The sequence below is a fragment of the Electrona antarctica genome (genome assembly GCF_951216825.1).
Source record: "Electrona antarctica genome assembly, chromosome: 7".
Lineage (NCBI taxonomy): Eukaryota > Metazoa > Chordata > Actinopteri > Myctophiformes > Myctophidae > Electrona > Electrona antarctica.
The window spans coordinates 25,391,806-25,414,962 of record NC_136812.1 but is presented as its reverse complement, the minus strand read 5'-3'; the positions used below and the strand labels follow the sequence as shown (position 1 = coordinate 25,414,962).

At 43.6% G+C, this 23,157-nt stretch overlaps 1 protein-coding gene across 1 annotated transcript in view; it reads right to left on the bottom strand.

Moving 5' to 3' along the window:
* Positions 1 to 23,157, bottom strand: part of hmcn1 (hemicentin 1) — a gene marked incomplete at its 5' end in the record, with an annotated part of 387,265 nt that overhangs the window by 63,866 nt on the left and 300,242 nt on the right. Inside the window, 15 exons of the mRNA XM_079505442.1 lie at positions 1,125 to 1,406; positions 2,115 to 2,393; positions 2,769 to 2,923; positions 3,077 to 3,203; positions 4,222 to 4,369; positions 5,887 to 6,017; positions 6,764 to 6,958; positions 7,120 to 7,215; positions 7,655 to 7,906; positions 16,229 to 16,356; positions 16,859 to 17,030; positions 18,373 to 18,532; positions 19,534 to 19,646; positions 21,047 to 21,191; positions 21,583 to 21,710. Coding sequence (XP_079361568.1) covers positions 1,125 to 1,406; positions 2,115 to 2,393; positions 2,769 to 2,923; positions 3,077 to 3,203; positions 4,222 to 4,369; positions 5,887 to 6,017; positions 6,764 to 6,958; positions 7,120 to 7,215; positions 7,655 to 7,906; positions 16,229 to 16,356; positions 16,859 to 17,030; positions 18,373 to 18,532; positions 19,534 to 19,646; positions 21,047 to 21,191; positions 21,583 to 21,710 — 2,511 coding nt within the window. The remainder of the gene's footprint in view (positions 1 to 1,124; positions 1,407 to 2,114; positions 2,394 to 2,768; positions 2,924 to 3,076; positions 3,204 to 4,221; positions 4,370 to 5,886; positions 6,018 to 6,763; positions 6,959 to 7,119; positions 7,216 to 7,654; positions 7,907 to 16,228; positions 16,357 to 16,858; positions 17,031 to 18,372; positions 18,533 to 19,533; positions 19,647 to 21,046; positions 21,192 to 21,582; positions 21,711 to 23,157) is intronic.

Sequence of the window (23,157 nt, the reverse complement as noted above, 5' to 3'; positions counted from 1 at the left end):
ATGCTCTGTCACAGAAGAAGAAACAAAGACCATGCCAGAATGAACAGGAGTTAGCGGACATAATAGAACTACGATGACTACAGCCGGTATATGGCCAGCATGCTCGTTGATTCCATTGATTATCTCTGAAATGTGTGTAAGCGATGACGCAGGGACTAAAACGATTTATGACAGAATGTGTTCAAACCTGAATCTTTATAGCAAAGGTTTGAGAGACTCTGCTATGAAGGTATAGCCTTCTATTGAAATAGTCTTTACATTTATGCTGTTTAATATTACATTAATTAATGTTTACATACGTGTCTTTAACAGTAATACACAAGTGTGCAAGTCGTTGTGGCCGTGGTAAAGTCATTGGACTAGAAGAAATCCATTGGGGTATCCCCTTGCAGGGTTGAATCCTGACAGCGTGGGTTGCTTTATATGTATATATGAGCACAAACTAAGATTTGCACTCTAATACTGTAGCAGTAAAAATGCTATGGTATGTTTGAAACTGTAGAAGCAAGGGTCCATTTGATTCTATTGTACACTCTCAGAGGTTTTACAAGACAAGTGGTTATACTCTGGGCACAGTGAAAGAATAACAGGCTGAAATAAATGGACTAAAATTATCTGTGCTTGTACTGTTATCTTAATGTTATCTTAATAACCTCCTCCTGCCTGGATCCACATTCATGAAACCTTAAGAATAAATGTGACAGTTATTTTTACATTGGTCAGACCAAATGGCCCTATAAACTCCAACATGTCTTGTAATGTAAACTGAGACTGAGACTTGAATAATTTATGAATGCAATCCCTCATAGCGTGAATGCAACCACTCAGAGCTCAGTGGCCTTTGTGAGAGAGAGATCATTTTCTGTGGAGTCTGCTCACTCAGTTGTGGTTTTAACAATCCGCAACTGAGCCAAGGCTTTGGCCATCATAAAGTACTATTTAACTTTTGATTTGGATTTCATAAGTGAGTAGTAATCATAAACCACGGTATACTATATGTACAGCTGTATAATGAATTACTCGGATACAGTGAAACAGTGTTTTTGAAAATAAATAATCCCAAATAACATGTTCCCTTTCGCATGTGTTTGTGGGGAATCACTCACGTATGCATGTCCACGTACCTAGAACACTGACGTCATACTTAATCTCCTTCTCCCCGGCGATGCTGGTCGCCACGCAGACATAGCGGCCTGAGTCGCCGATTGTGGCGGACAGAATCTCTATCTTCCTCCCCTGCTGGAGCACGCGGACACTCTCCCCATCCCACACGGGGATGCCATCCTTCAGCCAGGTGAGGGAGGGCGGAGGGTGGCCCCCGGCCTCACACTCCAGTGTCAAGGACTTACTGAGGACTACTTTCTTCTCCGTAGGACCGTCTTCCCCTCCTGGGATGGTGGGAGGCACTGGAAGATAACATGGAAGAACAGAAGGGTTGTTTTTGCTCCTCATCTGAGCACGGGCAGGAAAAGAGAGGGAGCTGTTGGACTGTTAACAATTATAAATCTAAATTGTATGAGGTTCATTAAAGGTATATTCAGTGATTTCACTTAATTCAAATATCACTTATTTTTTCTTATTTCCATATAAGTAGTTCCTCCCTGTCCCCAGTGAGCCCCTGGGGTCGAAAAACCCTAGTTTCGGTTTGGGTTTTGGGTGGCAAAGCCTTCATCCAATCAAGATGAGAGGGACCTTCCTCCAATCATGATCGAGTGGGGCGGGCATTGGTGCACGTGCTGTTGGTCTGTTGTACTTCCCCCACTGTAGAGCGTGTGCATGTGCACATCTTGTTACCGGGTGGACCGGGTTTTTTTTCCAAATCACCCAAATCACTGAATGCTCCTTTAAGTTGATGTTCCATAGTTCATTGGGAGCATCATCCAACATCTTCTTGACTAAAAGCATCGTCTACTCATTAAACAATAATTAGGAAAAGATACTTATATATAACCAATTATAGTGACGGTGCAATGTAACAACATAAATGTTAAAACAGATCTACCATACACATTACAATCTTTAGTGTTCATTTCACTCAGAATAGTGCACAAATGTACAATTTATTTTTAATACTCTTTGGAGTTGAAGATTTTACTGTGTCGTATTGTACTTACAATAGACATCCAGCTCGTATTTCTTCTCAGCGGTACCAGCCACGCTGGTTACCCTGCAGCTGTACGGGCCAGCATCAGACGCCTGCGCCCGAGGGATCTTCAGGTAATGACCTCGCTCCACGTACTGGGCCTGTCGGCTGGACAGGATGACCTCACCATTGCGGTACCAGTTGATGATGGGTATGGGTACCCCTCGAGCCTCGCACTCCAGCGTTACCACCGTGTCCAGGAGGGCAGTGACCTCTGTGGTCACATTGCCACCTTTGATGGAGGGTGGTACTGAGAGAAGGGACAGGCAAAAAAATAAGTATCACTTTGATTGATCTGGGTCCATTTGGCCATTGTTCTCAGACATTTTGAGAGCTCATTTCGTAACTGCTTTCAACCATCTCTATTTTGAGCTGTTGGGTCATTATAGGTAGAAATGTTCAAGAATGTAAAAAAATTGTAGAAACAGCAGATGTGCAAAAGCTCGTAGAGCGGATACTTTCTCCACGCGACACTGTTGAACGACAAATAAAATAGGACGTGGTTAATTAACTACAGTATGTATATCACAACATGATCACAGGAAGTTCCACACACTGTCCACTAGTACATTATTGATTTCTAGAATCACAATTGTATGCTCTGGTAGATGTGCTCTATAGTCACCATAGACACTGAGGTTAAAGTCCTTGGACTGTTTCCCCGCTGCATTGGTGACACTGCACTGGTAGCGGGCCTGGTCTCCAAGGCGGGCACTCTTTATCTTCAACACCTGACCCCTGTTAGAGACCTCCAGATTGGGATCACCCAGGAACACTAGCCTGGGGAACAACAGCAAGGGAACGTTGAGAACATAAGAGAGGACCGGGGGAGAGGGGGTGTTGTGAGTTTAAGGCCAGGTTATAGGTCAATTCACATTTAGTTCAGATACTGATATATCACTGAAAATAAATATCGGTTAAATCATAACTTACTTTCTGTCCTTGTACCACTGGATTGTGGGAAAGGGCACTCCTTTGACCTTGCACTCTAGACTGATCTCCTGGTTTAGAACAGTTGAAAGGTCTCGTGGAGAACCTGTCCCTATGATGGTGGGAGGGACTGGAGCACACACACACGCACACGCACACGCACACGCGCACGCGCACGCGCACACGCACACGCACACGCACACGCACACACACACACACACACACACACACACACAGAGTGTCACAGATGATATGTCCAGAGCCAAAAAACAACAATAACCATAATTCGAATGAAAAGTGCAACACTATTAAATTAACCTCCTATCTACTTTAATTAACCTCCTTTCTAAAACGGTTAGTCCCAATACTTCTTATTGGCTGGTTACCGTCACGTGACCGTTTCATTTCACCGATAATCCACACCTTCAATCACTTTGTATCATTCCCAGCTGATCCTGCAGCCTTGTAGATGTACTGGGGAAGGGGAGCACTTGATTTCCTCACACACGCTGGCCGTGTGGGCGTGTAAGCACCGCCCGCACTCATATGACTGTGAATGTGTGGCTCCAGGCAGCCCCGTAAAGACATCAAGCGCTATTCTCCCATCACATAGTCTACTTGCCAAGCAAAACAAGGAAGTGTGTGGCTCGCTCTGGTGGTGCAAAGCGTAGCTACTTTTGTGAATGTAATAGTTTTATTAGTTTAATATTGCTATATGTTTGTAACTGTTTTAGAAAAGCAATAAGCCACGCGAGGTCCCAGCTTACCGTGGATTTTGTCTGAAGAGTGCAAACTAACTGTGAAAGTGGACTGGTTAAGTAATCAATTGGCAAGTGTGGGGTTGCCATGGCAATCAATTGGCTGAGGCAGAGGCTGAAATTTGCACAGGTGAGGGAACTTAGGCTCATTAGGTCCACTGGCAGAGCCTGACCAGAGCCTTTTGTGGCGGTTCTTGACAACCGTGGGTCCGACCGACTTGACACCGGGCAATGCACGCCCTGTTTGGGTGTGGAACGTGTGTGTCGAATTTGAAGTTGGTGGGGCGATCGGTTCTCGAGTTACGTGCATTACAACCACACACGCACACACACACACACACACACACAGAGACGTGGCGCATTTATTGTAGAATTATCTACTATACTCACCCAGTACATCCAGATAGAATTCCTTGTCTGTGCTGCCAGCGATGTTGATGGCTTTACAACTGTAGCTGCCAGTGTCTGCTGTGTCAGCCTTCAGTAGCCTCAGGGTTTTCCCTTTATCCAGGATCTGGACACTGCTGCTGGGGGTGACCTGTTGATGAGCATATGTCAACTAAAAGCTACAGGTATCAGGAGTTTCACAACACACAGTAAACTTCTCAGTGTTCATTTAACTCTGATATGGATACATTAACAAGGACTTCTACTATGCAGCAGGATTTTAATGTGCAAATTAGAAAAAAAGATTGATGAGTAATGTTGAGCTGAATTTACCCAAAAGAACAAATTTACTGAACTAATATGAACTAACAGTACGTTATTTTAAACTCATTCATTCAGTATCACTGGGCCACCACAACAATATAGAATACTGCACTGCTATACATTTTGAAAGCATAACAGTAATATCCCAAAATGCTGCAAATAAACAATAAGCATGTAGAGTATAAGACTGTATTACTGCTTTTGTAATTCAAATAAGATGAGGTTTTATAATGTTCAAAGGAAGCAGTGGTAACTGAGACAACAGCAGAACTCTGTCTATGATGGTCCAGTAGAGAGCCTTTCATTGTTGAATATATTTTGAGAATCACACAATTATTTCATGACGACGCAGCAGTTTAAATTTAGACCATGAACAGCACTTTTTGTGTTGCTTGAGGCCAACAACAATCAGAAGACAGAGCTCTACATTAGCAGATTAACATAATAATAAGAGTGCTGCTTTTCCCATCTGCAGGATATGAGCTGCGTTGAAGGGAAAAGCACTGCTATACAGGGAACAACAAAGAGCCAGCCAGTGGAAGTGGAACATTACACCACACTGTTCTAATATTAATATATCATCATTATTATGTCATTACATTTGGAACGTGCTGTCTCTGTCGCACGATTAGATATTTCCTCCTCACAACAAAGAGACATGCACACTAGCCTTACATGTACACACACATGCCAGCACACACGCATGTACGCAAATATGCATGCATACACGTGCTCATACAGTACATACACAAAATAAGAAACATCATGGACTCATGATGTGTGCACACTGCACAAGTGTGCATATGCGCACGCACGCACGCGCACACGCACACACGCACACACACACACACACACACACACACACACACACACACACACACACACACACACACACACACACACACACACACACATGCCATTGTGAAAATGAACCATATAAAATGATCCACATAAAGATGTCTTTATGAGAAGTGTTTTTAGTTTAATGGCTTTTCTCTTGGAGAGAGTACCCTGTGATCAGAGCTCACTCAACCACTTATTAATGGATGGAAAGGCTTCACGTCTCATCATAGCTTCTCATTACTTTGAAACATGTCAAAAACCGAGCCGTTTATCCCAGCGGTGCACTTATTAAACCATTGTTTAATTATAGGTTAAACATCTTATGTAAAGGCAAAATGATGGCTTTGAATATCAGAGAAAATTGTGAATACCAAAGAGGATGACTAGCATAAAACTACTACTACTACTACTGAGGGCAAAACAATGTAATAATTGTCATGTGACAAGTACTGCATGTGATGTGTCACATCAGCAGCAGAGATCCATTGTGATTCCACCTACCGGAATCCCGTCTTTGTACCAGTTGATGACGGGCGTGGGACTTCCTGTTACATCACACAGCAAGCTGGTGGGCTGGCTCAGGACCACCGACACATTGCTTGGGGTGTCACTGCCACGGAAGACTGGAGGTACTGTGAACCCAAACCCCAAATGCACCATTTATCACGATCCATTCATAGTTTTATGATGGACATAAAGTTACATGCTTTGACTTATGATGGTGTCGTGTGACAGAGAGTTGCGATTCGTTATGAGCTTCACGCGATACTTCTTACACCAGCGTGTTGTGTGTCTAAATCAGTGGTGGAAAAAGTAATTTTTTTACTTAAGTAAAAATATCAATACTGCAATATAGAAATACTCCGTTACAAGTAAAAGACCGGAATTCAAAATGTACTTGAGTGAAAGTACAAAAGTATTGGCATCAAAATGCTACTTTAAAGTACGAAAAGTAAAAGGACTCATAAGTCATTGTGCAGAATGTCCCATTTCAAGTTATCAAATGTATGAAAATCTTTTAAAAATAGCAGATCTACAAGCTCACAATGCATCACATCGCGATGCATTGTGAGCTTGTAGATCGTCTATTTCCAAATGGCTGAAATGTATATAGGGCTGAAGTGGTTATTGTATGTTTTGTAATATTAATCAAAATCTACAAAGTAACAAGTAACAAAGGTTTTCACAAACGTTGTGGAGTAAAAGTACAATTTCTGGATCCTACTGTAGATGTAGTGGAGTAGAAGTATTGAAAAATGGAAATACTGGAAATGACAAGTGAAGTACAAATACTTCAAAATTGTACATGAGTACAGTACATAAGTAAATGTACTTAGATACTTTACACCACTGGTCATAAAACAGGTTGACTAAGCACCGTTGACTTTGAGCTGGTACTTCTTCTCCGTGGAGCCGGCGTCATTGGCGGCAGTGCAGACGTACTCGCCGTCGTCCAGCGGGGACACGGAGGCCAGGATCAGCAGCGTGCCGTCCTCCAGGATGGACACGCCTGGCTCGTTGCCCGTCAGCTCCTGGCCGTTACGCAGCCACCGGATGGCTGGCTTAGGAATACCTGAATGAGAGAGAAATAGAGGGAGACAGAGGAAGGGAAGTACAGGGAGCAACCATGCAGCGATGTGTTAAGACCACATGAACTTGAAACCTTCCAAAAGTATTTCAAATGAAGCACTCAATCTGTGTATTTTGTGGTGACACTAAAGCTTTCAACAGTACCTTTAGCAGGGCAAGGGAAGGCAATGCGCTGGTTTGCGACTCTCTCTTGGTGAGGACTGTTGAAAGGTGGCTCCAGTATCTCTACCACGGGGGGAACTGAAGACACATGCGCACACACACGCAATATGATTCGCCATGCAACTACTTGCAACCATTATGCCCAATGGCAGTTGCGACCAGTTGCATCGACGGCACAGTTCTGGGTTTAAAATCACTTGATAACATGACAAGCACGCCTCAAGATCTTGTTGTCGAGCGAGTCATCAGGTGAACGAGTGCCTGCACCAAGCAGCTGATGACATTGCACGTTAGTGAGTGTGCTGTCCAATGCAGTGATGACGGAATAGGTTATCACATTGCGCTCAACTGTGGTGAAAATAACTTATATGTAAGTAAGAGAAAAATGGCCACCATGTGAAAATGAGCATCAATGTGCATTATGATTTTGCGTCATAACTGTGTATTGGACTGTTGCAAACACACAATTCTAAATGAGTGGATGAGCAGATGACATGTCAAGCTAAAGTCACCCCACCTTGCACCAGAAGCTGAACCTGAGCCTCATCTCTGCCAGCAGTGTTTGATGCCACACAGGTGTAGGTCCCTTCGTCATTCAGCCCTACGTGGCTCAGCGCCAGGCTACCATCATGGGACACAGCGTACCGCCTTCCCTCCCTTGTCCAGGTAATGGTGGGCTCAGGGATGCCATGTGCCACACAGGCCAGTTCCACAGCGTAGCCCTCCTGCACCTTCATTACCCTGGGCCCTGCCTGGATGCTGGGGGGTACTGAATAGATATAATAAAGAGAGAGAGAGAGAGAGAGATGCATCAGAATTCCGACACATGATTTTCACTAAGTAAAGCTAAGAATTTGTTCTGTTGTTTATGATGTATCTGAACCATGAGAGCCCCGGAGAAAAGTTGTGACACACGGCAGACAGCAGATCAGAGATGAGGTTGTTTATTTCGCAAGTACACAGCGCAGCAATGCATACAGGTTAAATGCTCACGCCAGTCAGAGTGGCCTGACGTGCTCCACACATGGGCTGACGCCCGACTGACAAAGAGTCCCATCTTGGTCAACCTTTTAAGCAGTTTACATGAGTGTAGGGTGTCAACAGACATTTTAGTGACAAGTCCTTTGATCAATCAGTCTGTTCCTTCATGTCAACAAACTCCTTTGTCATACAAATAGCCACAGGAAGGCACATAGCAAATGGCATTGCCCTCACCACATGGGACTGGGTGTGTGAGCCTGGAGTGGAAGACAGTCACACACACCCTACAGACACCTCCAAATGAAAGTCAAGATGAGCACAGTAGCACACATTACTTATAGAATTATGAATTCCAGACACTATTTAGGGCTCTCATTTAATAGTCTCATTGTAATCTCTCAACACCATGGTTATTACATTCCTTTGCCATGCCAGAACTAGGGAGATTAGCAAAAGAATGAGATTAAGGCCAGAGAGGTCATCTTGAGTAGCTTGTAGTGTCATCAAATATCCTAAGAAATTATTGGGGATATTTGTGAAGAGACTTCTGTAGAGGGAGCCTGCATGTTTCCTATTAATAGGTGTGTGGCAGAGAGCTTCCTGCTCTCTGCTCCAGAATGGATATAATTCTACAATGTAGTTGTGCTTAATCATTTAGACTGGTTAACAATATAGTTGAACTATTTCATTACATGTGTTCGGCATACTTCATATATAGTATAGATATTGAATTAGTCTTATTTGGTATAAAACTTATAGAGTGTTACATGAGCTGTATGCTCTGTGTCCCTCCTCCCCCTCCACCGGAAGATCCTGTGAGTTTCTAGGGAGGCGGGACTTAGAAGTTAGTAAGTACTGCAGACGCTGTGAAACTAGCAGAGTCCACACTGATTAGCTATGATGTGACTTCATGTATTCCACGGGGCCTTCCGCCCGTGGAAAGCCTTGTACTGAGTTATTCTGTTCAATAAAACTGATCAGAATGTGACGACAACCTGCTCCTCGACTCCTTTCTTCACTCGACGACCATCACTGCTAAAGACACAATTTGGGTAACTTGGTGCTAAATATACATCATAAATGGCGCCCAATGGACTGGAGGAATGATGGTGTAGTTTCTATGCAACGCTGAACGGACCTGCGACCTGCTGGGGGTCACTTTTGTGGCTCTGTGTCGTGGCGGTGATGGGGTGATCGAGGTGAGTTGGGGTGAAGAGGGGGGTCGTCTGCTCAGTGACAACGCGTGTTTTCATTCACCATTGTTTTATTTTTTCTGTAAACGCCAGGCGAGCTAGTCATAAACTTGTCTTTATCCCTTTGAAATTCATTTTTTACGACAATTAAGTACTTTCCTACTTTTTGGTAGTCCGTCGTCAAGTGATGGCTGTCATGAAGCATTCCTGGCCAATGTGCAGAAGATGTAGGTTTTTTAAATCTATGTAATTATTGCCTTCTGCTTCGAATAGAAGCGTGTGTTCAGAGTAGCGTGCCTTATAGGTTAAGGCAGTTGCAAACTGGACGCGTTTTTCGGGGAACCGGGAGGCGCGCCTGGTGTGCGATTGTCTTTCATGTCCACGTTCTATTTGCGTGGCGGTCCTCATTTTAAATGGAGTGCACAATATTTGGACGGTTTTGTGCGTTCCTGAGGGCAAGCCGAAAGTGTTTAGTGGGAAAACTGAGGCCCCACGTTGCTGGGTGTATGGAATAGGAGTCTGCTTTTGGATTATTAATATTAATATTTATTAATATTATTCTTCTGAGATTGTTGTCGGATTACGCAAGGCCCAGTAAGACGAGCCGGCGAGCGTATTGCAAAACGAGATTTTGTGACGTATATATATATACGATGCATATGTGCGCGCACTTCGACGTGTACGTGTTTTTTCTTACATTGCTGCTGGGGATATGTGCGGGCGTATGGGGATTATTTTTATTAGATTAATTGTGGTTCCTGTTTTGTGCCTGTGCTGTTTTCTCCGTGCACGGTGGTTTTGTGGGAGGACACGTTGTGCGTTGATGTTTAGATAGGATGAGATCTCTTATTTTTGTCTGTGGTTCGTTATGGGACCGTATTTGCACCTTCATGATGTGGGGGTGGAGGGGGGTTTTCTCCGGGGGAGCCCCCCCTGTTTTCTGAAGTGTTTAAACTTTAATATTGTTTTTCGTTTGCGTTGTGGTTACGTTCCCTGTGATGTCTGTGATGTGGGGGACGTGCTGATTCGTTTTCGATATGTTTGTCATCTGTAGCAGGATTCACGACGACTTGTTGAGATCTTGTTGTTATTGTTTGGTCGCGGCCATGTTTTTACCCAGGAGGCCTTTGCGGTTATTCTGCGTGCCTGTCTGGGGCTATAGAGCGGCCGTGCTCTCTTTGTTCCGGGTCAGGGGGGGAGTCTTGTTTCTTTTTAGTCTCTCTTCAGACTTCCGGTATGTGATGCGGACTGTTTATGCTTTTTATTTTTCACTTTCCATTACAGGGAATGTGGGGAAGTAGAATGCTTGAGCTAGAAGCGTTGTTTCTAAACTTAAGCTGGCTTTCTGTCAGCAGCTCTTGCTAAAGTTGTTCCCTTACGCCCGCTGCGTGCGTGCGCGTGTGCGTGTGGGTGTGCGCTCTTTCGGCGCTGTTTTATTTTCTTTGGGGACTTTGAGTGACAGTTTATCTTTGGCTTGACAAAGCCTATGGTTTTGGCGTGCGTGCGTGCGTGCATGTGCCTTGAGTGCGTGGTACGTCTGATGAGTGTGTGATGAGTGTGTATGTCTGTACTGAGAGTGATGTTATGGATGGCGTAGCACTGTTTTCTGTGATGATCAGATTCTTGTCATGAGCCATGATGGGTCATGGCTCAGGGGGGAGTAATGGGTTAATACATTTATGAACAAACTAGATAAATGAACGAAATTAATAGGAGGTTAATAAATAAACTGGATGCATGAACTAAATTAGATAAGGGAACTATAATATGGCTATTCATGTACGTTAGAGTGTATAAATGTATAAGAGTGAGGTTATATTTGAGAAATTATTTAAAGTGCATTTATGGACATTTTCTGTGTTAAAATGTGGAGCTAAGAGTAACCATTGGGCATATAGTAACCACGATAGCGAGTCTATTAACTTCACTGTAGGAATATGGTGTGGGGTTAGGCCCTGGTGAAAATAGTAGCTATAATGATAGGGTGTTACCTCATTTTTGATCAGTGACTGTTTAAAGGTGGATTGACTTTTTTCTTAAATGAATAATATAGATATTACAGTAGGGAGGTTCATTTAAATTTTGACGGAGACAACAGCTCAGTCTATTTTGTTGTCTTGTGCTCAAAAACTCAGAGATTGGGGACAATTAAGGTTTAAAGAATGTGGGTTCAATTTGGGGGTCCGAATAAAATTTAGAAGGTAAATGACAAATGCATCTCAAATTGGAAATGGTTACATTTAGGTCAAAGTTAGGTATAGGTTAATTAGGGATTGTTAAAAATACAGTTCTTATTAGTAAAATTTATATATAGTTCTGCGTGAGTAATTTGATTCTGGGACAAAAACAGTTGCTTAGGGTGAACTCAGTATGGGGTTGGTTGTATGCAAATGAGTGTGTGGGTGATGGGGTAACTATTCCCATGCATGTGTGTGTGTGTGTGTGTGTGTGTGTGTGTGAGATTGTGTCACGGAGTGAGAGAGTCGAGGGGGGTCCTTCTCCTATTGCAATGGAAGACAAATATTACTTCCACCTTGTTTGTTTGAGTGCATGAGTGAGTGAAACGAGGGGGGTCCCTCTCCTCGCAGTGGTAGAGAGATTACTTCTATCCTGTCCGACTGTGTGAAATGAGTGAGTTTGAAGGGTTGGAAAATAATACTACTAAAACAGTGGTAGTATTTTTGAATCAACTCTGTGTGAGAGTGTGTACAGGCCAGGGAACTTCTCATTGAAAAAAGGCATAGCAATGGTAGACGTGTCTACTATCTTTTTTATTTTGGTGGTGGATATGGTTTGGTACACCTTGAGTGTCAGAAGAAACGTACAGTATGTTTGCCAGGCCATATGAAGCTTGAGTTTGGGGTAGACACCAGCCAGGGGTTTCAATGAGAAGGTCACACAAGCCTGAGAGTGTTTGTGGTGTGAATTAAATCACGAGAATTGATTGAGAATAATGTATGTGTGAGTGAATGAACGATTGAATGTACTTCATACTAGACTTACTTCAAAAAGGTTCTAGCTATGTCCGGTGAAATATTGCTAGTAGAAGCCATTCTAAAAGTGATAGTTAAATGAGTAAATACATACAGAGCTACGTGTGAGGAATTGCAATGACAATTTTAGCATGCTCTGACGGAATGTGCTTTTAGGGAAAGAGGGGGGGAGAGCTAAAATCCCTTCTCACCCTAGAATGAATACCTTGTTTAGTTTCAGATAAAAGGGAGAGAGCTTTAGGGCCAGGGACCTCCTGTCCTGTCCTGTCCTGCCCTGACCTGTCCTGTCTTTATCTCCTACCTCTGTTTGACCCGCTGTGAGCTATTTATTGGGGGTGCTATTTAGAGAAACAGATGGGACAGTGTTTGAAGAACAGGAGTGAAGAATGACTGATTGACCAATGACATGCAATGACATGTACACAAAGTGATGTCTGCTTTTGGAGTCTGATGTCAAGAGTAGATCGTAAGGACTACAGTTTCAAGGGAGGGTATTATGGTGTGAATTTGAAGTATTGGCTTTAGTTAATAGTGCCTGTTTGTGTGTCGGGTGATGAAAGCGGCGGCTGACAGCCTTACTACATAACAGTGATCACAGGAATTCGCAACCCTGTGTTCTGAGCACGACTAGCTGGTAGCATGACGGAGGGGGAGTTGACCCATATCTCTAGGAGTGGAGGTTTCAGCCGAGGGATGATCACCCACGGTTGAACCTTTTAGGGTTAAAGCAAGCCAGCCCCTCAGCTCAAAACACCTGTCTGACATCAGTGAATTTAGATAGTTCAGTGACACTATTTATGGCTCTGGAGAGACTTCTGTAGAGGGAGCCTGCATTTCTTCCTTTAATAGGTGTGGAGGAGAGGAGTCCATCCATGGATTCCTGAAGGTGTCGAAAGTGACATCTGACTGCACCAAAAGGATCACGGAGAGACCACCAGGTCCCCAAGATGTCAACGGTGACATCTGAACAGCGCCTACAGGAGGTCATCCCGAGGGCAGAGAGTCCAGGGGGGTGTCTGCAGGCAGCTGTGACAACAGCAACAGAGGAGCTCCTAACTCAGCTTCTACCGTCGGAAATCAACAGCAGGAGGGAGGAGAGGTCCAAGGGAGGCTACGGCCCACGGGCCGGTGCCAACTGGTTCTCCTTCTGCACTAGGAGGGAGGAGAGGTCCAAGGGAGACCGTTCCAATGTTCGTATACAATGGAGAAGAGGAGCGTTCCTGCTACAGGAGCGTTTCAATGCTTTTGCTGTCATGATTGACATGGCTAAGCAATAAGCTGTCCACTAAGAGCCTTGTGATTGCTCAAGGAGAATCTGCAGTCAACTCGAGCCTTGTGATGCTCAAAGTGAGTTCTACTGAGTTCTACTGCTGACTGCAGTTAAGCTGTGGTTCACGTGTGTGCTGAAGCATATGGTGACAACGGTCTGCTTCAAACCTACAGATCTGAGAGCTATGTGCTAGCTCTGAGAATCAAGAAGGAGGTTCCAAGCGTTTTTATTCTGTAGGCGAGAAAAAGAATTGTGGGAACCATTTCCCTAGCGCGTTGAACGTCTGAACAATTTGCGTCATGGAAAAAAATCGTGGTTCATCTGAATTGTGATTAATGTTGGAAAATGTTGTTCTAATGTTTGTATGTTGTATTCTGTGCTGACATAGGTCAAAGTAGATATAACAAGGTACTGAAATAGTACTGTTAAAGTTTGTTTTTATGGTTTAACCATTTTGTCATGCTTTGAGTGTTAACTTTTCAATTACAGGTATTTGTATTCAATCAATATAGGAATTTGATTTAGTCTAAACAGGATGTAACCAATATAGGAATTTGATTTAGTCTAAAATAGGATTTCAGTTAAAGAAGGACAGGTATTTGAATTTAATCAATATAGGAATTTGATTTAGTCTAAATAGGATTTCAGTTAAATAAGGAGTTTAATTTCTGTTTTAAATATGGTTCAGTTTCAGGTCTGTCCTACAAGAGATATAACAGAACAAGCCCCATGCTTGCTCTGTTCTAATTAGATACAATTTAGGTAGTTAACAAGATGCTTCTGTGTCCAGGGGGGTCTATCACGTTGTACTATGGTTAAAATGATTAATTTTTAATTTTGGAAAAAGAAATATTTTTGGCAATTTATTTTTGGAAAAATTAATTTGGCAGGTTATGACTTATGATGCTGTTATGGTATTGCAACAGGCGTAAGAGCCTGTTGAGGGAGGATGTGATGGATATTTTATAGACATGGACACGTATATATCAATCAGTTGATATTTTAATAGACAGCTAGGTGCATCGACTGTGCACAGGACACAGAACTAAGTTGAGACAATGCGATACTGTGGTGACTAACACAGTTAAGAATGCTGCCAGGCACCCCAGGGGGTCTGGGTGCTGTTTCTAATCTTGCTTAGTTATTTACAATCAGCTAAAACACCCCAGGGGGGTCGGGGGTTCTGTTTCTGACCATAGGGAACCGCTCCTATCTCCAACAGCTGTGGGGGTGCATGTGTGTGTGGTTCAAATCCATGTTGAGAGGCATAAGCTATCAAAATATACATCATTTACTACTGGGAAAATGAAAAAGTATTCGTTTAGCAGCATGTATTGCAAAATATTACTTTAACATGTAAATGTGTGTAACACACTTGATGCTTTTGACGGAGTGTTCCGTCAATAAAAATCCAACCATTGTCTGCCTTTGTCGGAATTCTCCGTCAATTAATGTATTCATCGATATGAAACGATTTACCTGAAAATCAACTTTTAACACTGGCCTGGTTGCTAGGCAATGCCTTGCATACCCCCAGCATCAGGAAACGCGCGCACGCATCCCATAGAGTCCCATTTAAAATAAGATATTCCCTCGCTGTCCTTTGATCATCCATCCGAGGTTCGGATCTGATTTGTGATTTTTCATCGCATCGTGATTGAAATATTAACGTTTCTGGCAAAAGATAAACAGCGTGAGCTAATGCTAACATAAGCCGTTTCTTACAATGGAGGTCTGCTAGCCGGGAAAGTGAATATGGCCAATTCCGGCGGAACCTAACTACCATCTATGGCCACACGGTGGCTGTTAACTTGTTTTAAGAGTGTAAGAATTGACATCCCGTATACACTCAGTATTTTACATCTGAGTGCATACCGGTAGATCTTTCCTAGAACACTGTGATTTTTGTTGTTTTTTTATTTTCATGAACAAATTTTATTTTATTTTCACGCACGCACGCACGCACGCACACACGCACGCACGCACGCACGCACGCACGCATGCATGCACGCACACACTGTTTCATGATAATAATCTGTCATTCAAATTGCGCTAGGTTAATTGCAGAGTTCCAGAAGCATTCTGGATGTGGTTTGTGTCTTTAAGCCATCTACACTACACTATAATTTAATCTCTCCTCTCCTTCTCTCCTCTCCCCGCTCTTCTACATTCAATTTCTATCCATAATGGGTTAAACATGCATACTTTGTATACATTGTATTCATAATATCTCAGACATTGATCCTGTCTACAGTCCCCAGTGACTAACAGTGAGTGTGCTGTAAGCAGACAGTAAGTGTTCTACTGTGTAACCTCTAATGAGGATGTGTCAGTCAGTGGCAATGATGTATGGGAATGTTTTGACTGGGTGAATTTAACAACTGTTGTTAAACTCAATCAGAGTAAGTGTACCGTGGAAGTTGGATGATGAGAATGTGTTAAAAGTTCAGCCTGTAACTTTGGTTCCAGCTGGACTGTACCGGTCCAAATAAACAGAGAAACAGGAACTCTCCAATTTGCGAACAAGAATGCTGGTACTAATGCATAATTCATATTCTGTCGTGCGTTGTTGTCTCGTGCAGATCTACAAACTCACAAGTATAAATCAGTCTTCATGACCATCAAGCACTAGTAATTGAACTCTGGGTGCTTACCCAAAACACTGAGGTGAACTGACTGGGTGAGATTGCCAGCGATGTTGGACGCAACACACACATACAGACCGCTGTCTGTCACTCTGGTTTCTGAGATCTTCATAGAGCCAGAGGGAAGTTGAGTGTGCCTGGGAAGAACACACACATTTGACATGAATTGAGTCTGTGAATGCAATACAGATCCATACAAAAAAGTGACAGACAGACATGCATGCAGGCACACACACACACACACACACACACACACACACACACACACACACACACACACACACACACACACACACACACACACACACACACACACACACACACACACACACACACACACACACACACACACACACACACACTGCATACACTCATTCACTCATCATTGTAAAGATCCACTAGGCCTTACTAATACACCACCAACCACAATTACAGCAGTGAGATGATCACTCATCCTAACCAAACCACAAACCACCCGCCTGAGGTTATGAGGCCAGGAGAGCGCACACTGCAGCTTAGACATCATGGGAGTGTCCTGCTTTTAAAACGCACAATTATGTAATTTATGCTTCAACTGCAAGTTCCAGACAATAGCTTCCTGGCATGGGCATAATGGCACGTGAGGGAAATCGTCTGTACCTTGGGGAGAAGGGTGAGATGAGTTGTCTTTCCTTGGCCCAGGTGACAATGGGAGGCGGGACACTGTGGACCTCGCAGGGCAAAGTAACGTCTTCACCCTCAATGATGGAAAGCCTAAACGGTGCCTCGGATCCCCCTAGTCCAGCATCACCTGTAATTGGCCTGGGACGGACTGCATAGAGACGCACGCATGCACGCACGCACGCACGCACGCACGCACGCACGCACGCACGCACAGGCACACAGACAACACACAACGTTCAATATGAGTGAATGTGTGACCGGTAGAAATGGACCCCCCTTTATTTCCCATTCCAAGTGTATTTGTCATATTTGTCATTTCGTCTGTGAGACACTTTTTCTTAATAACGTATGTGAGAATATGTACGCAGTATGGTGCTGATTTATAATGCTAAATATCAGACCCATCTGAAGTGAATGGTGCTGTACGTACTGTACAAGCCGTCATCCCTGGCCTTTGTGTGTGTGTAAATGGTGGATTTATATAGCACCTTTAGCCAAGGCACTTTACAGTGCATAACATTCACCCATTCACACACCAATTGCGGCGGAAGCCATGCAAGGTACCAACCAGCACATCGGGAGCAATTTGGGGTTCAGTGTCTTGCCCAAGGACACTTCTACATGTAGACATGTATAACTCTATTTTCGTGCTTGGACAGACCCAGCCACCCAGCCAGGGACAGACCCAGGGACCCAGGGACATACATAGCTGTCTATAGTGGTTGCACCACTCAAAACGAGTAAGATTATGATTGTCAGAACCAGAGAAGACAGGCAATCAACCTCCCCAGACTTTTATCTTGCTGGTAATATTCTCAGTGTGTGTAATGAGTGTGTGTACCTGGGACATGTTATTTCAGTATCATGATAGTATGAGGCTGCTGCTAGGAGCTCCAAGAAGCTCCAGTGCTAGCCATATGTTTGTGAGTCAGAGCAACTGAGTCAGAAAATGACATCATTACTGCTGTGACTAACCCTGTATACAGTTCGTATAGATTCTCTTCCAAATTGTGGAAGCACTTGTCTGCATGTTAGACATTGAAAAACTGTATTTTTATGTATTTTTTGGTACTGTACTTTGTGTGATTTGTACTATTTTATATGTATTTTACTCTTCTGTGATATGGACCTCCCTAGGTCTGAAATAAAGAATTGAATTGAATAATTTCCAAACACATCTGTCAACTCCCCGTAGTCCTCTGTCAGCGTTTCCAGACCTGAGCCGACAGCCGCGGCCGTTTTCTCTGTCGGCCAGCGTCTTTTCTGGGTTTTTAGACAGCTGGTGGATGGAAAAGAAGCTCCACCCACGCGGCTGAATGCCGCGACGGCCAGATTCCCAGAAACGTCTGCCCCTGCGGCAGTTAGCCGCGGGGGTGGAGCTTAATTTCCATCCACCAGCTGTCTAAAAACCCGGAAAAGAAGCCAGGAGACAGTAGAAAACGTCTGCGGCTGTCTGGTAGGTCTGGCTACAGCTTGTCCCTGTCTCTTACCGTAGACAGTGAGCTGAAACTTTTTGGAACTGTAGCCTGCTGTGTTGGTGGCAGTGCAGATTAATTCTCCTGTCTCCTTGGCAGAGGGGGAGGCAATGTGGAGACTGCCGTCGTGGTCCAGGGAGAAGGCCGGACCACCCAGATTTAGCAGCTCTCCTCCCTGCAGCACAGAGGATTCCAAAGAGTCCAGGATTTCATTAACACATTGCAGTAATTTACTAACACTCGGGAGGGTGTTGGAGGAGAAAGCGAGTGATTATAGTCTTTAGATTAACTTTGGAGGATTAAATGTCAAGCAGAGAATCTGTCTGAAGTAGCCCAGTTGACTTGACATGAGACTGTGGCATTACTGAGAGCACAGTGGAGGAATCAGAAGAAATGACATTTGGACAGCTGGCGCAGACCTTAGTGGGGTCTAGTTTCATTTAAGCCTCTGTAGCCCCATTCACTTTAACAGCATCACTTTTACAAGTCCGAGAAACCAGTGTGAAAGGTGGAAAAAAGGGAAACCACAGACACACGTGCACGCGTGCACGCACACGCACACGCACACACACACACACACACACACACACACACACACACACACACTGTACACATGCACAAGTGAGCATATTACAATGCAATGGAGCAGCACGCAAGGGTAAAAAATGTCCCCTCTATCAAACACTGAGGCATTCTGCTGTACTGTACTGCTGTCTTCTCTTCCCATCAATCAAAAAGTAACAGGATGAAAATATAACATAATATTATACCACAAAGGACCCTCACCCACTGTACACAGTAAAGACCTCAGTGTTAAAATTTACATTAAGACAGGGGTTTAGCGTGTCTAGAAAAAACTCAGATGTATGAGCTGTATGAACCATGTCTCAACCAAAGGTTTAAACTATTGTGCAGATCTACAGTAGGTGTATTGCATTTCAGAGACAACCACGTTTTAAGATGTTCTGCTCCACAGATGCCACAATGCACTAATATATGTGTGAATGTAGAAAATGCTGTTTTACAACAAGACATCTTGCTTTATTTAAAATCCCTCGTTGGTGCAGACAATCATGTAAGAAAATTAAGGCTTTCAGGTGAAAACAATTAAAGATTTACAGTATTTATTTGAGCAAGGAGCATATTGACTAAACATAATTATGGTTAAGAACAAACCTTTGCCCAGGTGATGTCTGGGGTGGGTACTCCATGGGCCCGGCAGGGCAGTGAGATGGGTGTGCCCTCTATGGTGCTAAACACCTGCGGCCCATGCTGGATGGTAGGAAGCACTGGGAACAGTTACAAAGAGCAGGGCACAATTAGCTGTTAGACATACTAATACAAGAACGTAAACACACACATTATGTACTGTACACACACCATTCCAACACAGCAATCTGTAGTCTGCATTTACTAAGGCTTGGAGAAATCTGTGAAAGAGATCAGCCCATGAACCTTGGAGTGACTACAGACTACAGAGGGGGAAGAAACTGTTTAATGTCACTTTAAAACTCAGACAAACAAACTTGACACTGCACTGGTAACATGGGTCTTCAACAGGGGATCCGGGACCTCTAGGGGTTCCTCAGAGTCACTACAGGGGGGCCACCAAAATCTTTGTGTGACAGGAACTTTTTTACATTAACCACTTGAACCATAAATAACACAAGCTTGTAGATTGGCTATTTTTGGCAAAGAGGTGGTGGGAAAAGGGAGCAAACCAAGAGCAGAGCCAAAGGTCAAGTTGACTAAGTATTGAGCGTTTAAGTAGTTAAATGTCTGAAATAAACAACAACAGCAACAACAACAAAACATGAATACACAACACTGATAGTCTATGAAGCTATCTATGAAATCTATGAAAAGGTTCATCTCTCTCGACTAAGGGGTCCATGGCCTGAAAAATGTGTAATTCAGATCACATGTCTTTGTTGTGGATTATGGGAAACGTATACCTTAACTATAAAAATAATGATTGGATGTATTTGTCATTCTGCACACACACATTCTGCACAAGTATGACCTAATTTCAGGAGCTCCAGTGAGCCAGTGAATTTATACATGCAATGACCGGTTCCCATTTGTGTTGTGAAGGTAGAATCTGGCTAAAAGCGCCTCCAATTAAATAAATAAAATAAGATGGAGAACATATTATTTTCTCCTCCAAACGTTGCCATTACCTGCAGCTGCTCGTGATTTTTTTTATGCAACCTCAAACACAAAGTAATTCATGAAGTAAGAAAATTCCACGGCACATAGAAGATAGAGAGAGAGAGAGAGAGAGAGAGAGATAAAGAGAGAGAGAGAGAGAGAGAGAGAGAGAGAGAGAATACTTTTTGCTCTATAGAATAGTTTATTGTATTGGCTTTGGCGAGACGGTGAATTGAATTCAATGCACTCTTCTCAAAGATGTTCTTAACATAACATACAAGTTGCCTTTCAGAGTTCCTCCTGTACCTTCTGTCATATTTTATTTTTTTATGAGACTGGAGAAACAATGCAGAGAGAGAAGGAATGTGCTATCAGAAGAAAGAGAGGCCCTGATGGAAAGAAGAAAGACTTGTGCACGCTTGTGTGTGTGTGTGTGTGTGTGTGTGTGTGTGTGTGTGTGTGTGTGTGTGTGTGTGTGTGCGTGCGTGCGTGCGTGCGTGCGTGTGTGTGTGTGTGTGTGTGTGTGTGTAAATGCTACCATAGACGTGGAGGGTGGTGGTGAAGTTGCTGGCCCCCACCGGGTTCTCAGCCAGGCATGTGTAGTCTCCTCCGTCATCCAGCCGAACCCTCTCAATATGCAGACTTCCGTCTCTCCTCACTGTCACATACTGGTCCGAGCCCACCTGGAAGGACACGCACGCACACGCGCACACGCACACACACACACACGCACACGCACACGCACACGCACACGCACACACAAACGTCATATTTCAGAGTGACTGTGACTGTGACTATGACTATGACTATGACGTTAAGATGTCAGGATTTAGCATTTGTCTGTGAGAACGTGTGAAGATGTATGATGTATGTATGTATCCCCAGTTTAAAATTATAGGTCACATTTCTTTGTACAAAATTGTGTGTGCATGATACTCATGATACGCTTTTTAATACTTTTTTTTAACCAACACACAGACGTAAAGGGTGTTCAATAGCATTGATTTAAGGAGGAAAAACACCTAAAAAATGGTTTCCTCCCGATAGCGACGATATACAGTATTATTTGCTCACCAGTCCGTAGTTGTGCAGCCATTGTCTCTCAGGCAGAGGGTTTCCAGCCAGCAGAACACAGGGCAGAGTCACCTGGTGATCTTCAATCACACTCAGCACGCTGGGACTCATTGCAATGACTGGGGACACTGTGAACACAAGGCAGGCAACCAGGTGATCAACTGATCAATATACCAGTCAATTAATGGATATATTTACCAATTAATCAGTTCCAACAGCAGAAAAACGAAATGGAATGAAAATCAGGTCAGCACATTTGGTAAGTGGATAAGGCCGAATTTAGGCCAAGGAGTGTTTTTCGTGCAAAACTAATGCTTGGAATGGATTCAGAATCATGAAAACCCCCTAGTTTGACATGTTACATGCTACTTAAAGTATGATGACATTTTGCCTTATATTGGTTGTCTATATGGTGTGGTATACAAAAATGACCATAACTTTTTTTCGCGATATTTCCGGCAGAGCAGACCTCTCATTCTGTGGACCTTAATGACCAATTGAATAGAAAAAACACAAATAAAAAGTATGTCATGACATCACAGGTTAATCTCTATTCCTTGAGCTTTTGGGCCTGTGGCTCCCCGGCTAATAGTTTATATAGGACCTTGGTGGCCTTCAGCAGCTTTGAGCCTGCATGTGGATGGTGACCTCAGGCAAGAGTCTGACCAGATCACCAGTTACAAATGCACACCCTTAACAACGTGTGTTTTTTTGTGTTTGTACTGTAAGCGTGTCTTTCTGTAAGTACATCCATGTGGGCAACAATGCTGAGTTCTGTGCACACAGAAGAGGAATGATTTACTCAAGATGTGTATTTGTGTAAGATGGGAGAAAGGTTCAGTATGGTCAATAGAGAGTCTCGGGAGTCAGACTGTTGCTACCCACAATTCTCTAATGCTTCCGCCATACAGTCGGGAGCACGGAAGCTCGGAAAATGATCGAATGATAAAGCCAGCTCCCCGCTTCTATTTTGTCTTTACAGTAGCACATATTTGTCCAAATATAAATGATCATCATACAAGTATATGTACAGTAGCAGAAATGGAGATGCACGCACGCACGCACTCACGCACGCACGCACGCACGCACGCACGCACGCACGCACGCACGCACGCACGCACGCACGCACGCACGCACGCACGCACGCACGCACGCACACACACACACACACACACACACACACACACACACACACACACACACACACACACACACACACACACACACACACACACACACACACACACACACACACACACACACACACACACACACACACACACACACACACACACACACACACACATTAACTTCCAAGAAGAATCTCTTTCCTCTTATGTCGTAGTGCGTCTGTGTGCTTATCACTCTCTTCCTGTGTCTGTCCTGCTCAAACCACAAGTAAACATGTGGCTACTCAATGCGATCGAGTGGCCGCTTAACTTGACCTTTCTCGAGTATTGTTTTGTCAGTGTTTTGGTTACACTTAAACTTGAGACAGCATGAATTCAGATTTCCAAATGACCATATTCACACAATGTAAGCTGCTGTGCGAATATGGTCAATAGTCAATAGTCA